General features: G+C 37.5%; 1 protein-coding gene across 1 annotated transcript in view; it reads left to right on the top strand.

Annotated features, from left to right (window-relative positions):
• Positions 1-23,416, top strand: part of LOC131160422 (peroxisomal ATPase PEX1) — a 135,631-nt gene that overhangs the window by 102,824 nt on the left and 9,391 nt on the right. Inside the window, exons 11-14 of the mRNA XM_058116091.1 lie at positions 3,518-3,748; positions 16,346-16,546; positions 19,140-19,265; positions 19,349-19,410. Of these exons, the coding sequence (XP_057972074.1) occupies positions 3,518-3,748; positions 16,346-16,546; positions 19,140-19,265; positions 19,349-19,410 (620 nt within the window). The remainder of the gene's footprint in view (positions 1-3,517; positions 3,749-16,345; positions 16,547-19,139; positions 19,266-19,348; positions 19,411-23,416) is intronic.

Genomic DNA, 23,416 nt, shown 5'->3' with positions numbered 1-23,416 from the left:
ATATTATAATTTTTGGACTCAAGTGGAATAAAAAATAGAATTAGATTCACAAATAGTACAAAATTATAGTCTGACATTTTCCTTAAGACATAGGGTGTACTTTTACAAAAACACCCATTTTAGCTCTAGATATATAAGAGTCAAATTGAATGTTCTTGAAAAAATTATGAGTTAATTTTTAAATATAAAAGGCCTCGTCACATTTAGAGCTTTCAATAAAAATATAGTCATTTTACTATATGATACTCAAGTTGGCACATTTGCTTTCTAGTTAGGTATGTAGCCCCAAGTACCAAAAATGATTTTCATATATAAACATGAAAGAAAATAAGTGACATATAATAAATTCATGGAGCACAAATTCATATTACACATGCACTAATTCTTATTTGTTTTGTCATCATCAAAATCAATAGGAAACCTAGTGGGCTAACAAGAGCCTTCTCTAGCTTCCATTTCTATGCCTCTAGCTCCCTTGTTAGATGATCATATTTCCCAAGTGGTTGATCCTCTTATTACTGTTCGAAAAGGTAAATGCACTTTTACCCAACATCCAATCTCTAATTTTGTTTGTTATGATTTCTTGTCACCCTCATACTATTGTTTTTTTAGTACTTTGTCTTTTATTGGTCATCCAATGTCTATTTATAAAGCCTTGTCCCATTCCGGGTGGAGGAATGCAATGATAGAAGAGATGCATGTGCTGCAAGATAATGATGCTTGGGAGTTGGTACCTCTTCCTTTTGATAAATATATGGTTGGTTGTCATTGAGCGTGCACCGTGCAGGTCAATCCAGATGGTTCCATGATTGAAGGCCTGGCTTGTTGCTAAGGGACATAATCAGGTGTATGGTTTGGATAATCAAACACATTAGCTCTTGTCGCCAAACTTGCCTCACTATGTTCATTCATCTCCTTAGTCACCACCTATCATTGGCCTCGATTGTATGTACTTGATATATATTATAAATAGAGTGAGAGACCTATCACAGTGATTAGGTTTTCCATTTTACCCAATTATTCAAAAGGTATTAATTGATTGGGTTAACATGCGAAGTCATTTTTAGAACATTGGTTAAGTGAAGCAATGTAAGGACATCAAATTCTATAGTTATGCTTCTTTCTCTTTCTCAAAGTCCCCTTCCCTTTTTCCACTAGATTCACTAAATTCTACCCAAAATAATTTTTATGCTAGTGGATTTTGTTCATGGTTATCAAAATCTCGATCTACATCATGCGATTTTACGATCCTACAATCCATACTTGCCTAATCAATCCGGATCTCAAGTAGGATTCCAGTAGAATCTTATCTGGAACCTTAGGATCTTAGGATCTCGATCCTACTTGCAATCCTACCGATCCTACTTTTGCAATGGAATATGGATTTTTCCTGTTTAGAATTCCAACGAAAAAGGCCCAAGATATATTTTTATTGGCCTAAACACTTTACTTTTGCAATACACACAATTTGGTCTAGTTGGCTAAATGCATCAAATTAGGGTAACATAATGAGCATGTTCTAGTCTAGCCACGTTGGCTCAAGTGATAAGGGCGACTTGTGACTTTGGTGAACCTAAGGTTACGGGTTCGATTCCCCCTTGAGAGTTTACCCTAGTGAATTACCAAGGGTGCGTCAATGGGCGGGCGGCTTTCACCTCCCGGTGTTTGGTGTGGCACCATTATGTCCAAAGAGGTGCGATGATGGCTGGAGTCCTCAGGTTATCAAAAAAAAAAAAAAAAAGAAGAGCATGTTCTAGGATTTGTTCAATCCAATTCAAGAAAGCAGCTAATCATCTCTTCAAAGCTCTGTTCCTTCAAACTAAAAGCTCTCTAAGAGCTTAGAGTTCTTGATAGACAAATCATAGGTTGTCTATCAGTAGGTTCAGACTGTTCCTTCTTTCAACAATAGTAGAGGTTAGCTAAGAGCTTTGATATCAGCAGAGAGCTTCAACAAATAAGGAGTTAGATAGTTAGGCAGAGAACTTAAAGTTGCAGGCCTGTAGCAGTTATGCGTTATCTTTCTAGTTCTTTACTTTCTTCTGCTTTTTTTTTTTCCTCTTACTATTGACAAGCCAAAGACCTACCTTTTTTCCCAAAGCAAAGAGCATATAGTTCTTTGCAACTAACAAAAAGTTCTTCCTCTTCCTTCTTTTTCTTCCTTCTCCCTCTTGTTCTTATGGTCTAATGACAAAACAACAAAAATTGTGAAATTTACTAATTCATTGAATTAAGAATCTAAGATTAGCAATCTCTTCTCCCTTCTTCTATTCATTCTTTTTGCCTTTCTTTTTAATTATAATTATTAAACAAATAAGCTAGCAACAGTCTGCCCTTTTGTAGAGCACTTTGCAGTTCAAGCTCTTTAGATTATTTTATATTTTAGGTTCAAAATTGTTGAAGGAAAAACTTGCTAGGTGCTAGCTAGCAAGCTAGTACATTCCTGAAATTTGTTCTAATTTATTAAAGTTACTACCAAGTTTTTAGGATTATTTATTGAGAGTTGTCCAAAATTGCCATATATATATGTAAATTTATTTTACATTGTGAATAGAATCTTACGATCCACAATCCGATCCTGCCGACCCTTCCAACGATCCTATGTAGGATCCCGATTCTAACAACCTTAATTTTGCTTCTTTCAATTTCTTTTATGCTTATGTTTTTCTTTCCTCCTTTTGGACCGTGTGCTCTATTGTTTTTATGTTGTTAGATTACCACTTCACCTAAAAGCTTAAACTGTTTGGTTGTGAGCCAACAATGTATATCAAGCTTTAACACTCCCTTGAATGTACATAACACTTAGAGAGATAAACACACAATAAATAACACCCATTACAGGGAATACCATAATTTTTTAAACACCACATAATAAATGTGGGCAATGAGACTAGAACACAAGATTTGATTTTTATTCAAATCTTGCTATTATACTGCAAGTTTACTTCAATCAAAAGGTCATAATAGTTTTCTAAATATGTGAAATAAATTTGGTTGATATTTCTTGTTTTTATTTTGTTAAAGCTTGATATGCATTGTTGCCTGACAACATAATTGCTTAAACTTTTAGGTAAAGTGGTAATCTAACATGGTGTCAGAACCATGCTTGCTAACTTGCCAGGAGGTCTTTGATTCTAGTCTTGTTGCCCACGTTTCTTGTGTAGTGGTTTAAAATTATCCTATTCCCCATAATGGGTGTTATTCATTGTTTGTTTATCTGTCCATGTGCTATTGAGCTGCACATGCAGGGAGTGTTAGAGCTTGATATTTATTTTTGGCTCACAATCTAACAGTTTAAGCTTTTAGGTAAAGTTGTAAGCTAACACTATTCATACAAATGATCCATGTTTGAATTGTACCAATATCTTTGTAGTTCTAGATGTTTTTTTTTTTTCCTTAGATTTTCTATCTATTTGAAACTAGTTGTTGATCAGATGAACCTTGAAAGGATCTTACTTTTCCTTTCCTTATCTCTTATCCCTATGATATACATACTTATCTAACTTCTTTTTTTTTGCAGAGCATATTGATTGATAGGGCTGTTCATGCTGCCATTGGTCGCTTTTTGCCTTGTTTTTCAGCTTCTGAAAAACAGGGGAAGCCAACTTTAGTTAGAGATGATTTTTCACAAGCAATGGACAAGTTCCTTCCAGTTGCTATGCGTGACATCACCAAATCTGCTTCTAATGGTGGCCGCTCTGGGTGGGAGGATGTTGGTGGTCTAATTGATGTCTGCAATGCTATTAGAGAGGTGCGCATTTCATGCTGGCCCTCTGCTAAGTGTTGTACTAATGTATCAACAAAGCTTCTTGTATGATGTGACTGCCACTCCAATACTTTTATGATGTGCATTATGTAGTCTAGAAAAGAAATGGGGCAAAAATTTATGATTGAAATACTATTGTAACTTTGATATTTATTTTTTAGCATCCACTTGATTAACGAATGTCAGGAACTATTCGAGATTGTGCTTTCAACAATGTGTGTGTGTGTGTGTGTGTTTTGATGTATTATTTCATTGAAATATCTTGCATGAATGTTCTTGCCTTGCTAGATCTCAAAAGATCCCCTCTTCTTTCAAAATGCAGTAAAAGCAGTTGTCATTATCTGGCTTGTGAGCTGGTGTTAAAGATGGGGTTGCAGAGATGGTCCTAAAGAATTGAATTAGGGATTGGAAAGGAAAAATGGATGGGATGTCGGAGGGGGAATCCGTTTCATGCATCTTATTTTCCTCCTTCTATTCATTAGAGAGAGAAAAGGGAAGGAGGAGTGGGCAGGTATCCATTTCATGATATTTCCATTTCTTTAGGAATCTTAATGAGAGGCAAATCCACAAGTTTGCTCTCCTAGTCAGACTCTTGCTTCCTAGACCTCTTACTCTGGATCTGAGGCTAGAATTTGGTTGGGGGGGGGGGGGGGATTGTTATTTTTCTTGTAAATCTTCTAGTTCACATTTATTGAAAGCTTCCCACTGTTTCCCTTTAACAAAGTTATTTTGGAAGAAAGTTCCTCAAGAAGTCAAGGCTGTGACTTGGACTTTGGTTCTTGACATAATTAATGACAATGATTTGTTGCAGGTGAGGTAGCCTCATAAAGTGCTTAGTGAAAACTGCTAGATTGCTTTGGATTAGTCCATTTAATTTTTTTGGTGAGTTGTGGATTTGTCCAGTTATCATAGGTGGTCTTATGAAGATAAAATTTTGGGGGCTTTGGGTAGAGAAAAAAAAATGTTGTAGCATTGTATGCTTTGCTTTTTTTCAGGTGTCATGGAATGAAAGCATGACAGAATATGTTTGTATCTGCTCACTCCACCTACTTTGGTATGTTGATTTCTGGGCATCATTGAAGGGCTTTCTCTTCATTTTTTCTTTGACGTTGCATTTGGGAGCATGGATTCAGGCTTTGGATTTGGATTTGGGTGGATTTGGACAAAATTTAATACAATTTTGTATTACATTTTGTCCAAATCCACCCAAATCCAAATCCAAGGCCTTTCTCAAACATAAGGTGATGGTATTTCTATGGGTGATTTGCAATGTGATTGGAAGTGTGCTTTTATGCTACTTTTCCTCCCTTGGAAGATGTCATGTATATCTCTCGCTCCCTTTGTAAGTATTGTTTGTCGAAGAGATGCCCTTTATATCTCTTATTCTCTTTATAGTTCTTCTTTTTCTGTTTTATAAAATTAAAAAAATAAATACAATAAAAGATTTGTCATTGGCACATCACCTATGCAGAAGATCCATGCACCAATGCTGTGGTTTCGACTGCCTGAGATTTTATGTGCATCTTCTTCTTTCTGTCATTAAACATCTATTGGAAGCATTTGGACCTATATAGTTTTCTTCTTTAACCCACTTTGTGCTGACCTTCAGCCTCAAGATTATTTTTCCTTTTAAAATGTTTTCTTATATGCAATTTTTATGCCTCAAGACTGAAAAATAAACTATCTGCACATTGTTCTAAATTTCTTTTGTCTCCAAAGTAAGACATTATACAGTTGAGTCTGCTTTTGGACAAGTTTCAATCTTCCAATCAAAGCCACTAAATCAATTCCACTATGCTTGCAATTAATTTGGGAAGGTAAACAAGATAACTAGCCCCAGGGAACTGTTTGATTGGTTTGAACTGTATGGTTAAGGAATTCTGGATCACGCATGGAAACGTCCTTCTATGACATCCTACTATGCAAGTAGAATAGGGAATTCAAGTTGAGGCTATTTTATAATGCAGAGGAGATCAAACTTTAAATCTCAGATGCGTTATTCTTGCCTTTCAAATATTGTTTGGTACAAAAATGAATAGGGAAAAAGGTTTATGACTGCTCTGGAAAGGGGATGGAATGGTCAGAAGCTACAGATGTTCTGGGGTGTTTGAATGAAAATTTTGAAGTATGAAAGAATGTGGGGGCCTGTGATTGAAAAATGTGAGAAGCTAGCAGGTTGGAAATGTCATTTGCTTTCAAAAGGGTGATTATTGAGACCGATTAGAGGCAAGCACTATAACTAACTTAACCCTACCTTCGATTTTGAAAAGAATTGAAAGCATTCAAAGAAGGTTTTTGGGGAATTGGGGAAGATATCTTCAAGTACAATCTGCTAAGATGGAGAATTGTGACACTACCTTAATTGTTTGGGAGGTTTGGGTGTTTTGGACTTGGAAGTGATAATTGTATCTCTAAGGGAGAACATACTTCTGGAGAAAAGGCAATGGGGTATAATATGCATAAGGCCACAATGTTTTGTGGGCAGCAGGTAGGAGAAGTTTCCCAATGGTATTTCTGTTGAGATTGGTGATAGTCTCAAGGTGTTCTTTTGGAATGATTTTTGGTGCGAACCAACCCCCCTGAAAGCCAATTTTGAAGGCTCTTTGTCTGGCTACATGTAGAAATTTGACAAACAGACATACAGTGGCTGTTTAGTGACAGAGATCAAATAAGGTGGGACTGGGGGATTTGAGGTTTATGAGGAATTTTTTCGAGGCATAAATGGAAGAATGCTTGAATCTATTGAAGTCTAAATGATGGTGAGGTGAATGGGAAGTGCGAGGATCAAATTATCTGGATTCACTAAAATAATGAAAGCTTCTCAGTTAGTATTACTACTCGCAGATAAAAAAGAAAGGGGAGGCAGGAGGAGCTAAATTCCTTCGGACAGCAATTTGGAAAGCAAAATGTTCCAACAAAATTATCTACTAAATGGCGGCAACTAAACACAAGGGTTGCGCTTATTGCGGGAAGTTGGATCAGTGATTGATTTCTAGGTTCTCCATCACAATTACTGTGATGAGACATCCACAATAATTAAACTGCTCTACGTAGTTCTTAGTGGTTAAGAGCCAATCGCTAAGATTATTAACTAATAACGTAACGAGTATTTGGTGCAGGATCCCTCATCTCATGATTCAAAAATGATGAATCAATGAGGGAAAATGACACAATGACACTATTCTTTTGTGGTTGCAGCTAATGTGATGGGGCAAACTGAGCCTTGGTCAATTACCCACATGGCATCATACTGTTAGGGGTTCAAAGAAAATCAGACAAAATTCATAGTGCTACTGCTATGCTTCCACTTCCCCTTCACAGTGGGGAGAAGTTGCAAAAGTCCTGCTGGTCTTTTGTGCTCAATTTTTAACCTGCTGGATTGTCAAACATAGCACCACTAAATGAGCTATTCTCTCTTCATAATATTCTGTCAAAAGTTATCTCTTAGGTCTCTAAACATCTTTGAGGCCATAGAATGGCTGTGTAACCAGTATAATGAGCTTCTTTAGTGGTTTCCTTCTAGAACAAGCCTGTTAGCATACGTCAATAATCCAAATGTTGAACTATGGCTGCAAACAAGCTTCAACGCGTTGAGTCTTTTGAAGTTGGGCATCATTCACCAAAGTAGCCTTAGTCTTCTCAATCAAAGGTGGTTGGACCTATAAATTAGCCAAATTAGAAGGTAAAAAATGCACACCAAGGCCTAGCCTCCTCAAATCCTCCAAAATATGCCTTTCAAAATTAATCAGTGTAGCAATATTACCCCTACTTAAAGCATTTGCAAATGCCAAGGTGTTAGCTTTTCCTCGATGCTAGTCCTTTAGTAACTGTGACCTTCTCCTCTACCTTACATTTAACTCCGTCCGGGTGAAAATGTATTTCCAACTCTCATAATGAATAGAGATCTCAAATGACATTCCATGCAAGTAATGCCTCCAAATCTTCATGGCAAAGATTATTGTCCTAATAGTGAAGCTGCCATCACTAGAAGCTAGAATTGGGATGCGAGTAGACACCAAACTTCCCTTCAACTCTTGGAACCTTTGTTCGCACTAACTTGTCCCTTTCCGAGTCAACAGAGTCAAAGATCCAACAATGCTAAAGAAGCCCTCTACGAAACGTTTGCAGTAACTTGCTAATCCCAAGAAAACTACAGATCTCTTTAAGACTATTGGTTGTCTCCATTCAGTGAAAGCTTCAACCTTGGTTAATCCACAAAAATCCAATCCTTCTAGACATGTGGCCAAAGAAAGCCACTTTATCCAGCCAAAGCTCAAATTTACTCACCTTGGCAAACGATTTCTTGTGTTTCAAAATCCCTAAGATAATGCTCAAGTGTTCCTCATGTCCTCTTAGTGTCAGGCTAGTAGAGAGTATACCAACACATAATGTATATAACTATTAATCTGTCTAAGAAGGGCTTAAATACCATATTTATAAAATCTATGAAAGAAGCTGGGGTTGAGGCATTAGTAAGCCCAAGTGACGTCAACCAATCTCATAGTGCCCATAACATGTATGAAAGGCAGCCTTGAGCACATCCTTAGCTTTATCTTCAGTTGGTCCTATCCAGAGTGAAGGTTTTGAAGCTTGCATGCAATCAAATGATCATATCTCCTTAGTAAAGGGTGTATGTTCTTGATTTGTGAAGTTATTCAGCTCTCATAATCAATACACAACCTTATAGTGCCTTCTTTCTTCTTCAGGAACAAAATTGACAATGGAGAAACAATGTTACCTAGAACAGGAACAATATCACAGTACAGCACATGCTTTAAAGTGTGGATTTTAGGGGTTTACATAAATATATATATATATATATATATATATATATAGGTGAAAAAAGTGTTATGGAACTTGTATATTTTGGAGAGGAGATGTGTTTCTACATGATTTTCTGTTGAGAGATAGATTAATAATGACAAAAATAGTGTTAAAGTGTGATGATTCCAAATTTTTAACTAATAAAGAGTTATGTTATGTGAAAAATATTAAATTAAAACTTTGGATTGTTAGATTTAACATTCCGAAACGAAAATGTTCCATGTTTTGGCCAATGCATGGTTTGCTAGGGTGTTAAGTGGTTTTTGTTAACTTTGGGAGAAACAATTTACATAATGAAGCCCTTATCGAGAATATCATAATAAAGCCCTTTTTAAGAATATCTTGACATTGTTCCTTTTAACTCCTTTACTTTTTGGGCATTAGAGATAGTCAGCGTTAAGAACCCAGTTGATGATCAACTCAATTTCCAGATCTGTTGGTAACCCCAGATAGTCATCTGGGAATGCTTGCAGAATATCCTCTCACTATACCTCCAACTACTTGGTTTCTACTTGAAGTCAAGGACTATAGCCAAATAACCTATCCTTTTTCTACAGCAATCATCTGTAGTATTATGAGAAAACTAGTCCATGCCTAGGATTACATCAAAATTGAACTTGTTCGTGGCATGCACATAGTAATCAGTTTGGTATCCTTAATTTTCAAGGAACATGTTTAGAGATCCCACAAGCAATAATTTCTGCTGCAAGTGGGCTGCACACACAATTTCATGATCCAAAGGCATACAAGGTAAAGCTACTAGATCATATATCTTAACAGAAGCAGCAGTGATAAATGAATGGGTACCATGCTCTCATGTTTACTTCTTGATTACATGCAGCTTATCTCTTATCGTTATTTTGTATTTGATGCCTATGAAAACATGCTTATGTTGTGTATCCGCTATTAACTTTTGGTTGACTAGTTAACCTTGTGTGCTACAACTAGTAAGGCACAGCGCTTCATACGTTGTCCAGTATTCAGGAGGTGATAGTTGATATTAGAGATCGTTTTCTTGCTTTGTGATTCTTTTTCCTTAGGATTGTGTGATTGTGTGAACGTGTGAAGCATCAATGGGAGAACCATGTCATGTTCTAATATGGAGAGACTTGATGTGCTAGAATCGCATATCGAGACCATCAATGAGGTGACTATAAAAATGGCCCAACTTACAGACCACGTTGGTGAACTGGAGGGATTCCAAAAGTGTAAATTTTCATCATATTTTTCCATGGTATGGTGGAAGCTTTACAACATAAGATGTGTTAGCTTACCATCCAGTCGAACTTTCTGGTTCATGCTCTCAAAGATGCCAGTTTTAAGAGGGTAGAATATCATAGAGGAAGGTACAGAAACTTCCTGTTTGACATGCAACAATACTTTCAGGCGGTTAGGGCCAACATGGGATGCTATACTACGGTGGCATACAAGCGCCCGATTTGGAGGACTTAAAAAAAAAGTTCTTATAGCAATTGTCACTTAAAATAAGTACTTTTATAAAAGAAATGGTGTTTGGCTTGCACTATAGCAGGTAATTTATTTTAAAGAGTGTTTTTTTAGGACCACTTTTTAATGAATTTTGAGAAGCAATAGGTGATGGCTTTTTGGTCACTTAAAAGGGGCACTGTTCTAGGCGGTGGCAGTTCTGCTAATTTTAAATGAAACTTGACATGTTTGTAATTTTTCTCTTTTTTCTCTCCTCTCTCTCCTTCCCTCCCTCCCCAAGCCTACTCCTTGACTATGCAGCTGCTGATCTACGCACATGTGGGCTTCACTGCCGCCAATGTTGGCCACCATTGCTGCTGTCAAGCAACCCAATCCAATTTGAGAAAGTTCCTCCCTTTTCTATCTCTCTCTCTTCCTCTCTCCTCCTCTCTTTGATGGTGTGCACACTTCCGCCACCTCTGCTGCCTCCTCCACCCTCGCTGGTTCCTTCTCCTTGTGTTGCCGTTGTCTTCTCCTGCTCCATCCTCACCCACCCTTACTGACTTCCTCCTCCATGCTCAGCTCCCTCCTCCTCCTCCACCCTTCGGTCTCTTAGATCTAGGATGAGAAACTAGATTGTTATTAGAAAATACTAATAATGTTAATTAAAAATATAAAGTACAAAATAATAATAATATATTTAATATAAAATATTAAAAATTGCAATTAAAAATGTCAATTAATATATATTAATTAAATTGTTAATTAAAAATATTGATAATGGTAACAAAAAAAACTTTAATAAAGAAATGTTAATTAATTTTTTTTTATTTTTAATAATATTATTTTTCATAGTTTAATAATTATATATTATTTTTTTACTCATTATGATATATATATTGAAAATAATATATATTTATTAAATTCAGCACTTTAAATTTATACAGTGCTTATAATCAAAGTTAGGATCAAAATGACACTTATTTCATTAGCACTTATTAGCACTTATTTTTCAACACAACTAACACCAATTATAAGTTTTAGCACTTGTTATATTTAAGACTTGATTTGGCACTTGCTTAAAAAAGTTCTTTCTCATAAGTGGTTCCAAACAGCAAGTACAATGAAATTCAAAATGGTATGTGTACAAATGATACTTGGGAAGACTTGAGAAAAAAAGCTTAAGGTCCAAATATATATATATTGAGAACATTGAGTATAATGCTTAGCACAACTTACAAGACCTATGCACACTGGGATCGTAAAAGAATATTTGAAGCAATTCTCTACTTCTATGTTGGATATTTGGGGCATGTCAAAGAAGACAGGCTATTCTATTTTGTTGAAAGTTTGGAAACATGTGCAATGGTTGAAATTCATCAGTCAAGGGTTCGAGACTTGTATACTACACATGCAACTATGGAATGCTTGAGTGATTATGTTGAAGAACCTCCCCTACACTTAAGGGGAGTAGTTCATTAGGTGGAAATATTGGAAACTCCTTCAAAAAGGGCAAACCAAAGAGTGGAGCCAACACCAAAGCATTATCCAACACGTTCGATGATAAGGGCAAAGATTATGTTCTTCTTATGTCGAGGCCTTCACCTTGATTACCCTTCCAATTCAATGCTCAATGCCTTGCAAGCATCTATTGTTATGGAGTCGCAAGGACAAGATGAGGATGAGGAGGAAAGGTCAAGGATGGATGCAACGTAACTACGCAATGCATTAGAGAGGCAAAGAAAGAACCCAAGATTACTCAAGTTAAAGGTTTAATGTTTGTGGATTCATGGACCAACGGGAAGATCACTCATGCCATGGTTGATATCAGGGCTATCCACAACTTTATCTCACAAGATGCAGCGTAGAGACTCAACTAGGAGATTGATAAATACTTAAGACGCATGAAAGTTGTAAGCAAGCACCCTTACATGGGAGTGGCCAAGCATTTGATAGTGAAGCTTGGTCCATGGGAGGGACATACAAATTTTACGACTATTATGGATGATTTTTGAGTGATACTTGGGATGGAATTCTTATAGGAGGCTAGGGTGGTTCCAATGTCTTTTTCTAGATCCCCTTTTCTAACAAAGGATCACCTTTGCATGGTTTAAGTTGTATATTATGCCATGCGCATACTTGTTGGCAGGATTGAGCAAAAGGTGGGGCTAATGAATCCAGTCACATATGCAATGAGTGATGAGGCTGAGCTTGCGAACGCGGCCCTCCAAATGATAACACACTTAACAATAAGGTTACTATGACATGCAAAAGCACGTTAAGAATAACCTTATCAAAGACCCAATGGCCCAAAGTCTCATGAAATTGGTGGAATAGGCAAAGCGTGCCAATTCTAGTTAGAGGATGGCTTTCTATAGACACATGGAAATCAATTCTTTGATCCTCAAGTTGGTTACTCTTGGAAGATGTTGCATGAGTTTCATGATACCATATGGGCCTGCCACCTAGGATGGCTATGGTCCTTGGCATTTTTGAAGCAAATGTACTATTTGTCACAAATGCAAGATAAAGTGGTTGACTATTCTCAAACTGGTCTTACTAGCAAGACAAGGTTAGACAAAAGAAGATTGAAATGCTATTGGAGCCCTTATTGATAGAGATAGTGGGAAAGTGTCACTTGACTTGATAACCAAATAGCCCGGAGTTTGGGATATAGGGTATATACTCATGGTTATAAACAGGTTTTCAAAGCATGAAACTTTCGTACTACCATTGATGTATTGCTGAGTAGGAGCTATCACAACTATTTTTCAAGCAGATTGTGACATATTTGGGTGTTCCAAGACTCATAGGAAACCTCTGGTTAGAATTTTTCTAAATCCTTGGTTCGCAACGTTACATCTCGAGCTATAACTCAAATGAAGAGATTCAATAAGCTACTAAAGGAGTATTTCCACCATTTCATCAACGCCAACCACAGGAATTGGATGCAGTTATTCACTTTTGTTTCAATTCCCAAAAGAGCTCAACAACCCACAATTTCCTTTTGAGCTTGGTACATGCCAACTACTGCTATTACCTCACACGTAAGAAGAAAGATCTTAAGAGTGTTTATCCTCATCAAATAAAGGAGACAAATTGCAAAGATTGCCCAAGCCTACCTGAAGAAAGCTACCAAGTGGTTGCAAAAAGTCGTGAATCAAGGGAGAATACCATTGCACTACAATGTGAGATCTTCATAAACTCCATCTAGAATAGATCACGTTGTTGCAGGGTTGAGTTAGGAGACTGCTTAGCAAATATCTATGACTAGCCCATCTTGGATGAATGTGTACCATGTGTTTCATGTTAGCCTCAAGCCATTCTGCATTGACTCTAAAGATGCAACCCAAAATGAATCAACTAGAGAACCTTTGAACACCTAGTAAATCGACCCAAGAGATCTTCAAAGATCGAGAGTTCACATCATCTAGGCAACAAGGACACAAGTTCTTAGTGAATTGGAATAGACTCAAAGATGGAGAAATCATTTAAATGTTAGCAAAAGACATGCATGCATTTGTGGGTCAAGTTCAATAGTACTTAGCCTCAAAGTTTATAAGGACATAGACCATACAAGTGGGGAAGAATTTCACAAGCCAGACGTATTTAGGGCCTTACGCTTGCCCATGACTTTCTTGTCCTATGCTCATTTGGTGGATAATCTTGTAAATAGTAGTGTAGGGTTTGTCTTTTAAGTTGTGTGGCATGCTTGGGAAAAAGGGGAGTTTGACTCTTTGTGCATATTAATGTTTCTTTGTGCTAGAGCTAGAATTGTATAGAAAGCTCTTTAGGGGAGGGTGAGTGCTCATCAATCATTGTAAAACTCACTAGCCATTATAAATGTGTTTAGCCTACTTGTCTCCTTCTGAAAGCACATTTTGCCTATAATAGGATGGATTACTCTGTTTTGTTGTTTATCACATGAGTCTCATATTTACTTCTTTTGTGTGTTCAATGCTTGTGAATGTGCTGTATATCTGTGGTTTTTACTAGTTAATCTTGTGTGCTATGACTAGTGCACACAACCCTTCACATGGTGTAAAGTGTTCAGTCCATGACACAAGTGGTCTAAGTTAACATTTGTACTACACTTGGCAATATAATGTTTAAACTTCTTGCTGCCACCTACGATTTTTAATCTAATTCCGACCCCCACATACTGAATAACTAGCATAAGTTTTGGAGCTTTGACATAGGGTCCTTGGGTTCCTTTCAGAATAGATCCTCCTTTGAAGCCAAATAAAGGAGATCGCACAAGGGAACCAAAGAAGACTTGAGATTTGGAAATGTGTTATTAAATGTGTACTTGTTGGATATTCTAGCACCAAAGGCTATAGGTATTATGATCCTCAAATTCATAAACATAGATGTGATGATCTTTTCCAAGGAAACACCTTATTTTTTGAGGATATTCTGGTGTCGATTTCCTTGTTCTAACCCTCATCCCTATACATTTACTTTTGACCTTTTCTTTCAATGATATGCCTGCTACTTCTCCGAAGAAACTATTCAAGTTCTCTTTAATCCTTAGCTATCTCAGTACAGCCATGCATCTCTCTGTTCAATCCTAAACAACATTTTAGTTCATCTAGAGATCCACTTCAGTTCTACTTGAATTTGTTCATTGATCGTAAAAATGTACCAAAACTTGTACTTAAAAAATCTTTGCTCACTTATGCTTACAATATTTATGTACTTCATCTTTCTTTTATTGCCCAGGGGGAGGGGGGGAGGTTTGTAAATTGCATAAGGCCATTTATGGGCTTGGTCAATACCCCCAGTTTGACAAATTCAGCATGGCAGTTTCTACTTTTCTGTTTATACGATTCTATTATGATCATATTTGTTTGGCATGGTGGAGATAGGTGTGATTTGGATGGTTTATGGTGATGATATCATCATCACAGGCAGTGACTCTCAAGGAATTGTGGATCAAGATGGGCACTCATTATTATTTTTCTCAGTAGTGATTAAGGATTAATCTTGGCTCATCAAAAATACACTTTAGACTTGTTCAGACTGTACGCTGGGGAGCTAAACTATAACTTACTCCCATTGATCCGAATTTGAAGTTATCCAGGGATGATTGACTAGAATTAATATACAGGTTTTGGTATAGGAAATTGGTTGGAAAACTTATTTATTGAAGTACTAGACATGACATGCTTTGGTAGCGGTGTGGTTAGCCAAATTGTGGAGAATCCGAATCAGACAAAAAGCAATACTGTGTAGGATCATTCAGTACCTCAACAGCACTCCTGTTAAGGGACATTGTACAGGTGTGATAGGAGCTTTGATATTTTAAGATACTCTTAACACCAATTGATCTGCTTCAGTCGAAGTTTGAGGTTTATTATTCAGTACTATTTGTTTGTGAGCTGTAATCTTGTTACTTGGTGTAGTAAGAAATGGAATACAATTGTGAGGTGTTGTGCTGAAGTATAATACAAAGTTGTCCCATACTCTTAGTGAGTTAATATAGGTGAAGTCTCTATTGTCATAAATCAGAAGTTTGGTGACAAAGCTTAATTCTTTGTTTTTTAGTAATAATAATGTTGCCGTCTATATTGCAAGTAATCATGTGTTTCATGAGAGGATTGGCTATCATATTGTGAGAAAAAAATGTTGCCATGAAGAACATTGTGACTACTCTGTTTGGAAAGTCTTGTAATGAGGAAATTTGTTCAAAAGGCTATGTTTAGACCTGCTGCCACTGCTGCTTGTACTAAGTTGGGGTTTGGAGATATTTATACACCCAACTTAAGAGGGTATATTAGAGTAGTATTAGTTCACTATCGAGCTGTACTTTTTTTTATTGGTTAGAGCCTTTTTTGTTCTCAAACATATTTTATTCAGGGATACAGCTGGTCTTCGAGTGTGATTTTCTCTTGGCAATTGTTTCTCTCTCTCTCTCTCTCTCTCTCTCTCGTATTACTTTTCTCTTCATTAATGCTCCCCTGGCTATTGAATCAGATCCCTCAAATTCACAACTATGTATATAAATTATATTTATACAGTTATATGGCTCTGCAATTATTAAAAATGCCCCCTGCTTCAGTTTTTCATGATCCCAATATAATATAAGTTGTGTTCTAGGGTCAAATGCTAAGAACATGGTGGGGACTTCTTGAGCAACTTTTAGATGGTTCAAATCAAATTAGTGTTTGGACTGTAGAAGGTTGCAAAATTTTAGTAACTTTTTTTGTGCCTTTGCAGTACCCTATCTTCATCCTATGATGCCTTGCAATTTATATGCCCACTAATTGTCCTTTGTTTGATGCAAAGTATTCTTCTTATTTTCTATCCTCATTTTCTGTGTTTTAATTTCAGATGATTGAATTACCTTCAAAGTTTCCAAGAATCTTTGCCCAAGCTCCTCTTAGGCTGAGGTCAAATGTGCTGTTATATGGCCCTCCAGGTTGTGGGAAGACACACATTGTTGGTGCTGCTGCTGCTGCTTGTTCACTAAGATTTATATCAGTAAAAGGACCTGAGCTGCTGAATAAGTATATTGGTGCTTCTGAGCAAGCTGTAAGAGAGAAAATAAGCCTTTCCTTTTCAATTTTCTTCGCTATCTAGTTTTTTTATGCTTCTTTCTGGTATTTTTATGATTGTTAACTTACATGTTGTTTTGACTGTCTATTTCATCATAATATGGATTCTGTTAGCTTTTAGTTTTCAAAATTCGCTCAACAGAAGAAGTGCTACTTTTCTTTTTTCTTTTGGTTTGTTTTCTATAGAAATGATATAGGAATATTTTCTCTCATTGGTAGAGATTCATGATGACAACAATGTAAAAGACAACAAAGATGATAGAAGAGTAGCAAGAATGTAGTGTAGTGGTGGTGGTTGGGATGGTTGCTATTATGGTGGTCAAAATTATTTTTACCTTTTGAGATTGGATGTTATTGTATAAACTTTTCACTGTTTAAAGTACAAGATCTTTAGCGAAGAAATATATTTGGCTTTTATTATGCCCACTCTTGAAAGTTATTAAGTGTTCGTTGTTTTTATAAAGCAAGTATTCAATATAACCAAATCATAAGACATGGAAAAATCTAAGATTATATCACTGGCCCCATTTTTATCTTCATATCCATGGTTTCCATGTAGCCTCTCATAGGCTATATTATCCTTTCCGATGTGTCCATTCAAATCAGCTCCTATGAATGTCTTTTCAGATGTCGGTATCCCTTGTAAAAAACTATCCATATCTTTCCAAAATTGTCTTTTAAGATTTTATGCTAAGCCTATTTGGGGAGCAGTAATGGCGTTCACTATTTCTAGGCCTAGAGTTGTCTTGATTTTAATGATCCTATCCCCTATTCATTTAACATTTACTACATTATCTTTTAGGTCATTGTCTTACTTCCAACCTGTTTTTATGTTTCTCTTTTCTAATGTACCAACGTTTAAATCCTGATTTTTTAATTTCTCTAGCTTTCTCTCCTACCCATTTGGTCTCTTGATGGCAGATTGAGTTAATTTTCCTTCTAAACATTATTTCCACTATTTCCATACTTTTTTTCCATAAAAGTCTCTATATTCCAAGTTCCTAAATTAATCTTAGTTTCTTGTGCTAACTTATTAGCATATTGACTTGGTCTATTCCTTGACTTAGATGAATTTGGTAAGAATTCATAATAATAAGATCTGACAAAGTTTTACGTTGACTGTCAGCTACCTAATATAACCCTGCTTCTTTATCTGGGCTTGGGACCGATTTTTTGTACAGAGATAATTTGTGTTATACAAGAGAAGTACACGTTTGAGTTTTTTTTTTTTTTTCTTTTATGCAAACTTATTTCATATAAACAATTTTCTAAATCACACCCTACAACTAGCAGAAACCACACAAACAACACAATGCATTAAAAAAAAAAAAAATCTAAAGCATATTATTTTGGGTGTGAATCCAAGCTAAACTAAAATGAATAATAAAAAAAAAAAAAGGTGCGATAGTACTTATTGAAAAAAAATTGTGTACTCCAAGATTTGCAAATGGAAAACACAAAAATGGTCATATTAAGCATACAAATCATAAACAAAAAGTCTCCACTACTATCCAACTATTGAAAAAATAATAATAATAGTAATAAGAAAAGAAATAACAAGACAGGAGAAGATCTCACCGGTGGCTAAAGCTAAAAGGTAATGACAACTGATTTAAAATACTATAATAACTACCCTTTGGTGTTGGAAATTTGATCCTGCTAGCAAAAAAACAATCAAAGAATATTGAAGCAACAAGGAATTGTAACAATTCATCAATCTAAATTCAAGATTCACATTCAAGATTGGTGATGGAATTGAGTAGTAGTATATGGTGCCAACATAACCTCTCATTGAACTCACGCCCCCTCACACATAACCTTGATCAAAGTTGGATGTTCTTTTTCCACACAATCTTGAGCTAAAATGTGCAATCTTGTGTATTTTTAGTCGAAATTCTATTGACTCAAATCCTTTGGAAGAACTCTAAATTTGGTGTTTCAAGAGAGATAAAAATACGTGAGTGCACAAAAAAAAGAATATTTGAGAATTTGATTTCTTCACTTCCAAGAAAGTAAAATTCAAGGAGTGGGAGTGTGCATGTAACTCAAGATTTTAGATTAGACAAGTCAGATTATCCTCTATATGGATGTGGTTTCTAAATTTCTGTTTTAAGGAAAACTGTACCATTAAGGACCTTGAATTCTGAAATGAGATTGAAACATTTAGCAATCAACAATCTCAATTCCTTTTTAGTTATTAATCAAATGCAGGAGTTTTCTTCAATTCTATTCAAAATTCTGTTCTTGCCTGAATAAAATGAGACCTTGATGTGTGAGTTGACCCTGAGTTTCTATCCATGTTCATGAGATCCTGACTGACAAGTGGAAATGACTTGCTTTTTTCATAGATAAATTATTGAAACTCTGATGTTGCAATGCTGTAATAAGATTAGCGTCGAGACAAAAATAGCTGCACTATTTGCCACCAAACTTTGCTTCTTCCTTTGTTAGCTTTTAATTCCAAGGATATGATAATTTAATTTATTTGGTTTGTGGAACTACAGCAAATGATTGTGGCATAGATGGGTATTGAGTAATGCTTGCTGGTAATCCTCATACATTGATCTCAGGTTCGGGATATATTCTCAAAAGCAGCTGCTGCAGCACCATGCCTTCTTTTTTTTGATGAATTTGACTCTATAGCACCAAAGAGAGGGCATGACAATACAGGGGTGACTGATCGTGTTGTCAATCAAGTTAGTTTCTTATTTGATCATAGATTTTATGTTTCCTTTGTGACTCATTTTCTCATAGCATTTTTCCTCTTTTATCTTCCCAGTTTCTGACGGAATTAGATGGTGTGGAAGTTCTTACAGGGGTATTTGTGTTTGCTGCAACTAGGTCAGTCTCACTTTATTGGTAGAACTATTAATAAAATCCTACTTAGATCATAAATGCAATTGTGTTGTATTTGAAAAATTTTGTCTTCAACATGACATCCAGTTTGGTATCTATGTGAAATAATTTACACTTTAGCACCCTGCATTATAATTTTTGATGTGTAAGAATGTTATTCCTAATTGGGGGTTTTTGTTCTCTGTTGGGGATGTGGCTCATATTCAGAGTGGATCACATGTACCGGAGAGAGCTACGTGAAGTGAAGGACAATTGCAAGAGAGGAGTCTGTAAATCAAACGGCAAACCGTTGACTGATTAAGCTCTAACTGTTGACGGTTTCAGGAAGAATGTAGAAGGTGTTTTTCTCAGCACCAACCGTTGACGGTTTCAGTCTGCACAGATTACGTACCTAAATTCAAATCAGGGGCTTGTAGATTGGGCTAATCGAAGGATTTTCCTTTGGGGGATCGCTACAGATGTAGTTTAGATATACTAGAACACTTCTATGCGCATTGGGTTCATACTTAAACAATATTGTAACACAAAGATCGTAGCTTTGACATTGTTCATAGTGAAACCGAGGTTGCTGCTCTTATGGACGTAGGCTATTACCGAACCATGTAAATCTTGTGTGTTCTAGTTGTGTTTTTGATTCTTCTTATTATTGTTTGCTTGCTTCTTGAGTATATTTCATCATTGAGTGATTGCATTAGTGGTTGTTGATTTGTTCGTGTGTGATTGTGTGCTTCCGCTGCGCATCCGGTGACGAACTAGAAAAAACAAGTGGTATCAGAGCTACTGGTTCAACAATGGCTGGGGTCTCTTCGATTAAGTTTGATGTAACAAGTTCTATGGAATCGGTAATTTCGGGCTTTGGCAACGAAGAGTGAAAGATCTTCTAGTGCAACAAGGGAGGGTAAAGGCTTTGTACAGAAAGAAGTCGGACAACATGAATGAAGCAAGTTGGAAGGATCTTGAAGCAAAGGCAGTTTCCATGATCCGACATTGTCTGGCCAATGATGTTATGTACAACGTCATGGATGAGGAATCATCGGCTGCGATTTGGTTGAAGCTTGAAAGCCGGTACATGTCCAAGTCGCTTACGAACATGTTGTATCTTAAGCTCTTAAGATGGCGGAGGGTTCGAACCTTTCTCAGCACATCAACACTTTTAAATAGATCATTAGCAATCTGAAATGCGTAGATGTGAAGTTCAAGGAAGAGGATAAGGCATTGATCCTACTAAATTCCCTACCAACGTACCTACATACAAAAACTTGGTTACAACGCTAACATAGGGAAAAGAAATCTTGGAGTTGGAGGACATCACGAGTGCATTGTTGGGGTTCCACCAAAGGAAGAAGGCCAGTAACAAGGGTTCACATGCTGAAGGGCTCATGGCGAAGGGGAATCAAGATCGTGGGAGGAGTAGTTTCCGGAGTGGATCGAGCGGCCATAAGGCTCAGTCCAAGTCGAGGAAGAAGAAGGACGTGCGGTGTTTTAAGTGCAGGAAAAGAGGGCACATAAAAACCAAGTGATCGAAGAGGAGGAAGGGAGGTGTTGAAAACAAAGAAGGTTCGTCAATGTAGTAGAAGAAGGAGACTTTGGTGCCGGTGACGGTGATATGCTCTCGATTTCATCGGGGTTGGATGAGTTCGCAAATTCTTGGATTTTGGACTCTGCATGTTCGTATCATATGACGCCCAATAAGGACTGATTCACTACATACAAACTGGTCAATTTTGGTTCTGTTCTGATGGGGATGATATTGCGTGCAAAGTGATCGAGATGGGGAATATTAGAATCAGGATGTACGACAGTGTAGTGCGAACATTGTGTGATGTGAGACACATACCTGAGTTGAGGAAGAATCTAGTTTCGTTAGGCACCTTGGATTGTAACGGGTTCAATTACAAGTCCGAAGGTGGGGTAATGAAAGTGAGCAAGGGAGTTTGACTGTGATGAAGTGGAAGAGAGTGTCGCGTAATATTTACACAATACTGGGTACCACGGTTGTAGGTAGAGCTGCAGCCGTAAAGTCTGAGTCTAACAATACTTTTCTGTGGCATATGTGTTTAGGGCATAGGGGAGAGTGTGGGATTCAGGAACTTGACAAGAGAAATCTTCTGAAGGGGGTAAAATCATGCAAGTTGGAGTTTTGCAAGTACTGCGTGCTTGGGAAGCAGAGTCGGGTATAGTTCATGACAGTCACGCACAAGAAGGAGGGAGTACTAGACTACATTTATTCTGACGTTTGGGGATCGGTGAGAGTGGCATCATGAGGGGGACATGTGTATTTCGTGAGTTTTATCAACGACTACTCGCGAAAGGCCTGGGTTTACTTCATGCATCACAAGTCGGAAACGTTTGCCAAGTTCATAGTGTGGAAAGCTGAAGTGGAAAACCAGACTGGGTGAAAGATCAAATTCCTCAGAATAGACAATGGGACTGAGTACACAAACTCGAGATTTAGAGAGTTCTACGAGCAGCAAGGCATAAGGAGGAATTTTACCGTGCGCCGGACACTGTAGTAAATTGGTGTGGTAGAGAGGATGAACTGAACCTTGGCTGAAAGGGCTCGGTGCCTCAGGTTACAGGCTGGACTCGCCATTAATTTCAAAGCTGAGGTGGTTAATATGACGTATTTCTTGGTAAACAGATCACCTAGGACATCACAAAATGGGAAATTTGCTGAGGAGGTGTGGACAGGAGAAAGGGTAGACTACTCTGGACTCAGAGTATTTAGGTGTTCGACCTATGCGCATATTCCTAGTGAGGATAGATCTAAGCTTGATGCGAAATCTAGACGGTGTATCTTTCTGGGATATCAGAAAATTGTGAAAGTGTTCAAGCAGTGGGATCCAGTGGCAAACAAGGTGGTGATCAGTAGGGATGCAATTTTCGATGAGGAAACTATGTTGGGGTGTACTCAGGAAGAAACAGAGAAACAGGAGCCAGAAGATCGCAGCAGCAATGAGCATGCAATTCAAGTGGAGTTAGAGACTCGAGGTAGGCATGCAGGGAGTTCTAGCCTAAGAGATCAACCAACGGTGCAGGTGGAGTCAGAATCTCAGGGTGGAGATGACACACGGGGTTCTAGCTCAGATGACTAGCGGCCACATTGGAGCATAGCTGTAGACAGACCCAGACACGTCATCTAGCCACCCCCTAGGTACGGTTTTAATGATGTGGTGTCTTATGAACTTATTGCCAGCAGCAGGGATCCTTCTACCTATCAGGAGGTCGTGCACAGCTAGGAGAAGGGTAAGTGGATAGGCACTATGGTGGAGGAGATGGAGTCGTTGCATAAGAACCAGACATGGGACTTGGTGGAGCTTCTAGCTGGGAAGTGGGCAATTGGATGCAAGTGGGTATACAGGAAGAAAGAAGTGGTTTCAGAAAGTAAAAAAAAGAGAAGTACAAGGCTCGCTTGGTAGCGGAGGGATACTTGCAGAGGAAGGGGGTAGATTATAATGAATTTTTTTCCTCTATGGTCAGGCACACTTCCATCAGGCTAGTGTCGGGATTGGTGGCGCAACATGATCTGCATCTGGAGCAGATGAACGTAAAGACGGCGTTCCTCCATGATGACCTAGAGGAGCTGATTTACATGACACAACCATAAGGGTTTAGCCAATCCGGATAGGAGCACTTAGTCTGCAAACTAAGAAGTCATTGTACGGGCTAAAGCAGTCTCCGAGGCAGCGACACAAAAGGTTTGACTCCTATATGACCCGTATTGGCTATATGAGATGTGAATACGATTGTTGCGCCTATGTGAGGAAACTTGTGGGTGGGTCTCTTATATTTCTGCTGCTATACGTTGACAATATGCTGATTACTGCTAAATATATGATTGAGGTGAATTGGTCGAAGACTCTATTGGAAAAGCAATTCGACATGAAAGACTTGGGTGCAGTCAAGAGGATACTTGGTATGGAGATTCGCAGGGACCGAGCTGCAGGGAGACTATGGTTATCTCAAGGTGGCTATGTGGAGAAGGTGCTGA

This window comes from Malania oleifera, chromosome 7, assembly GCF_029873635.1.
Source record: "Malania oleifera isolate guangnan ecotype guangnan chromosome 7, ASM2987363v1, whole genome shotgun sequence".
NCBI lineage: Eukaryota > Viridiplantae > Streptophyta > Magnoliopsida > Santalales > Ximeniaceae > Malania > Malania oleifera.
Note: the sequence above shows the minus strand (reverse complement) of the source record. Positions and strands in the feature narration are given on the sequence as shown.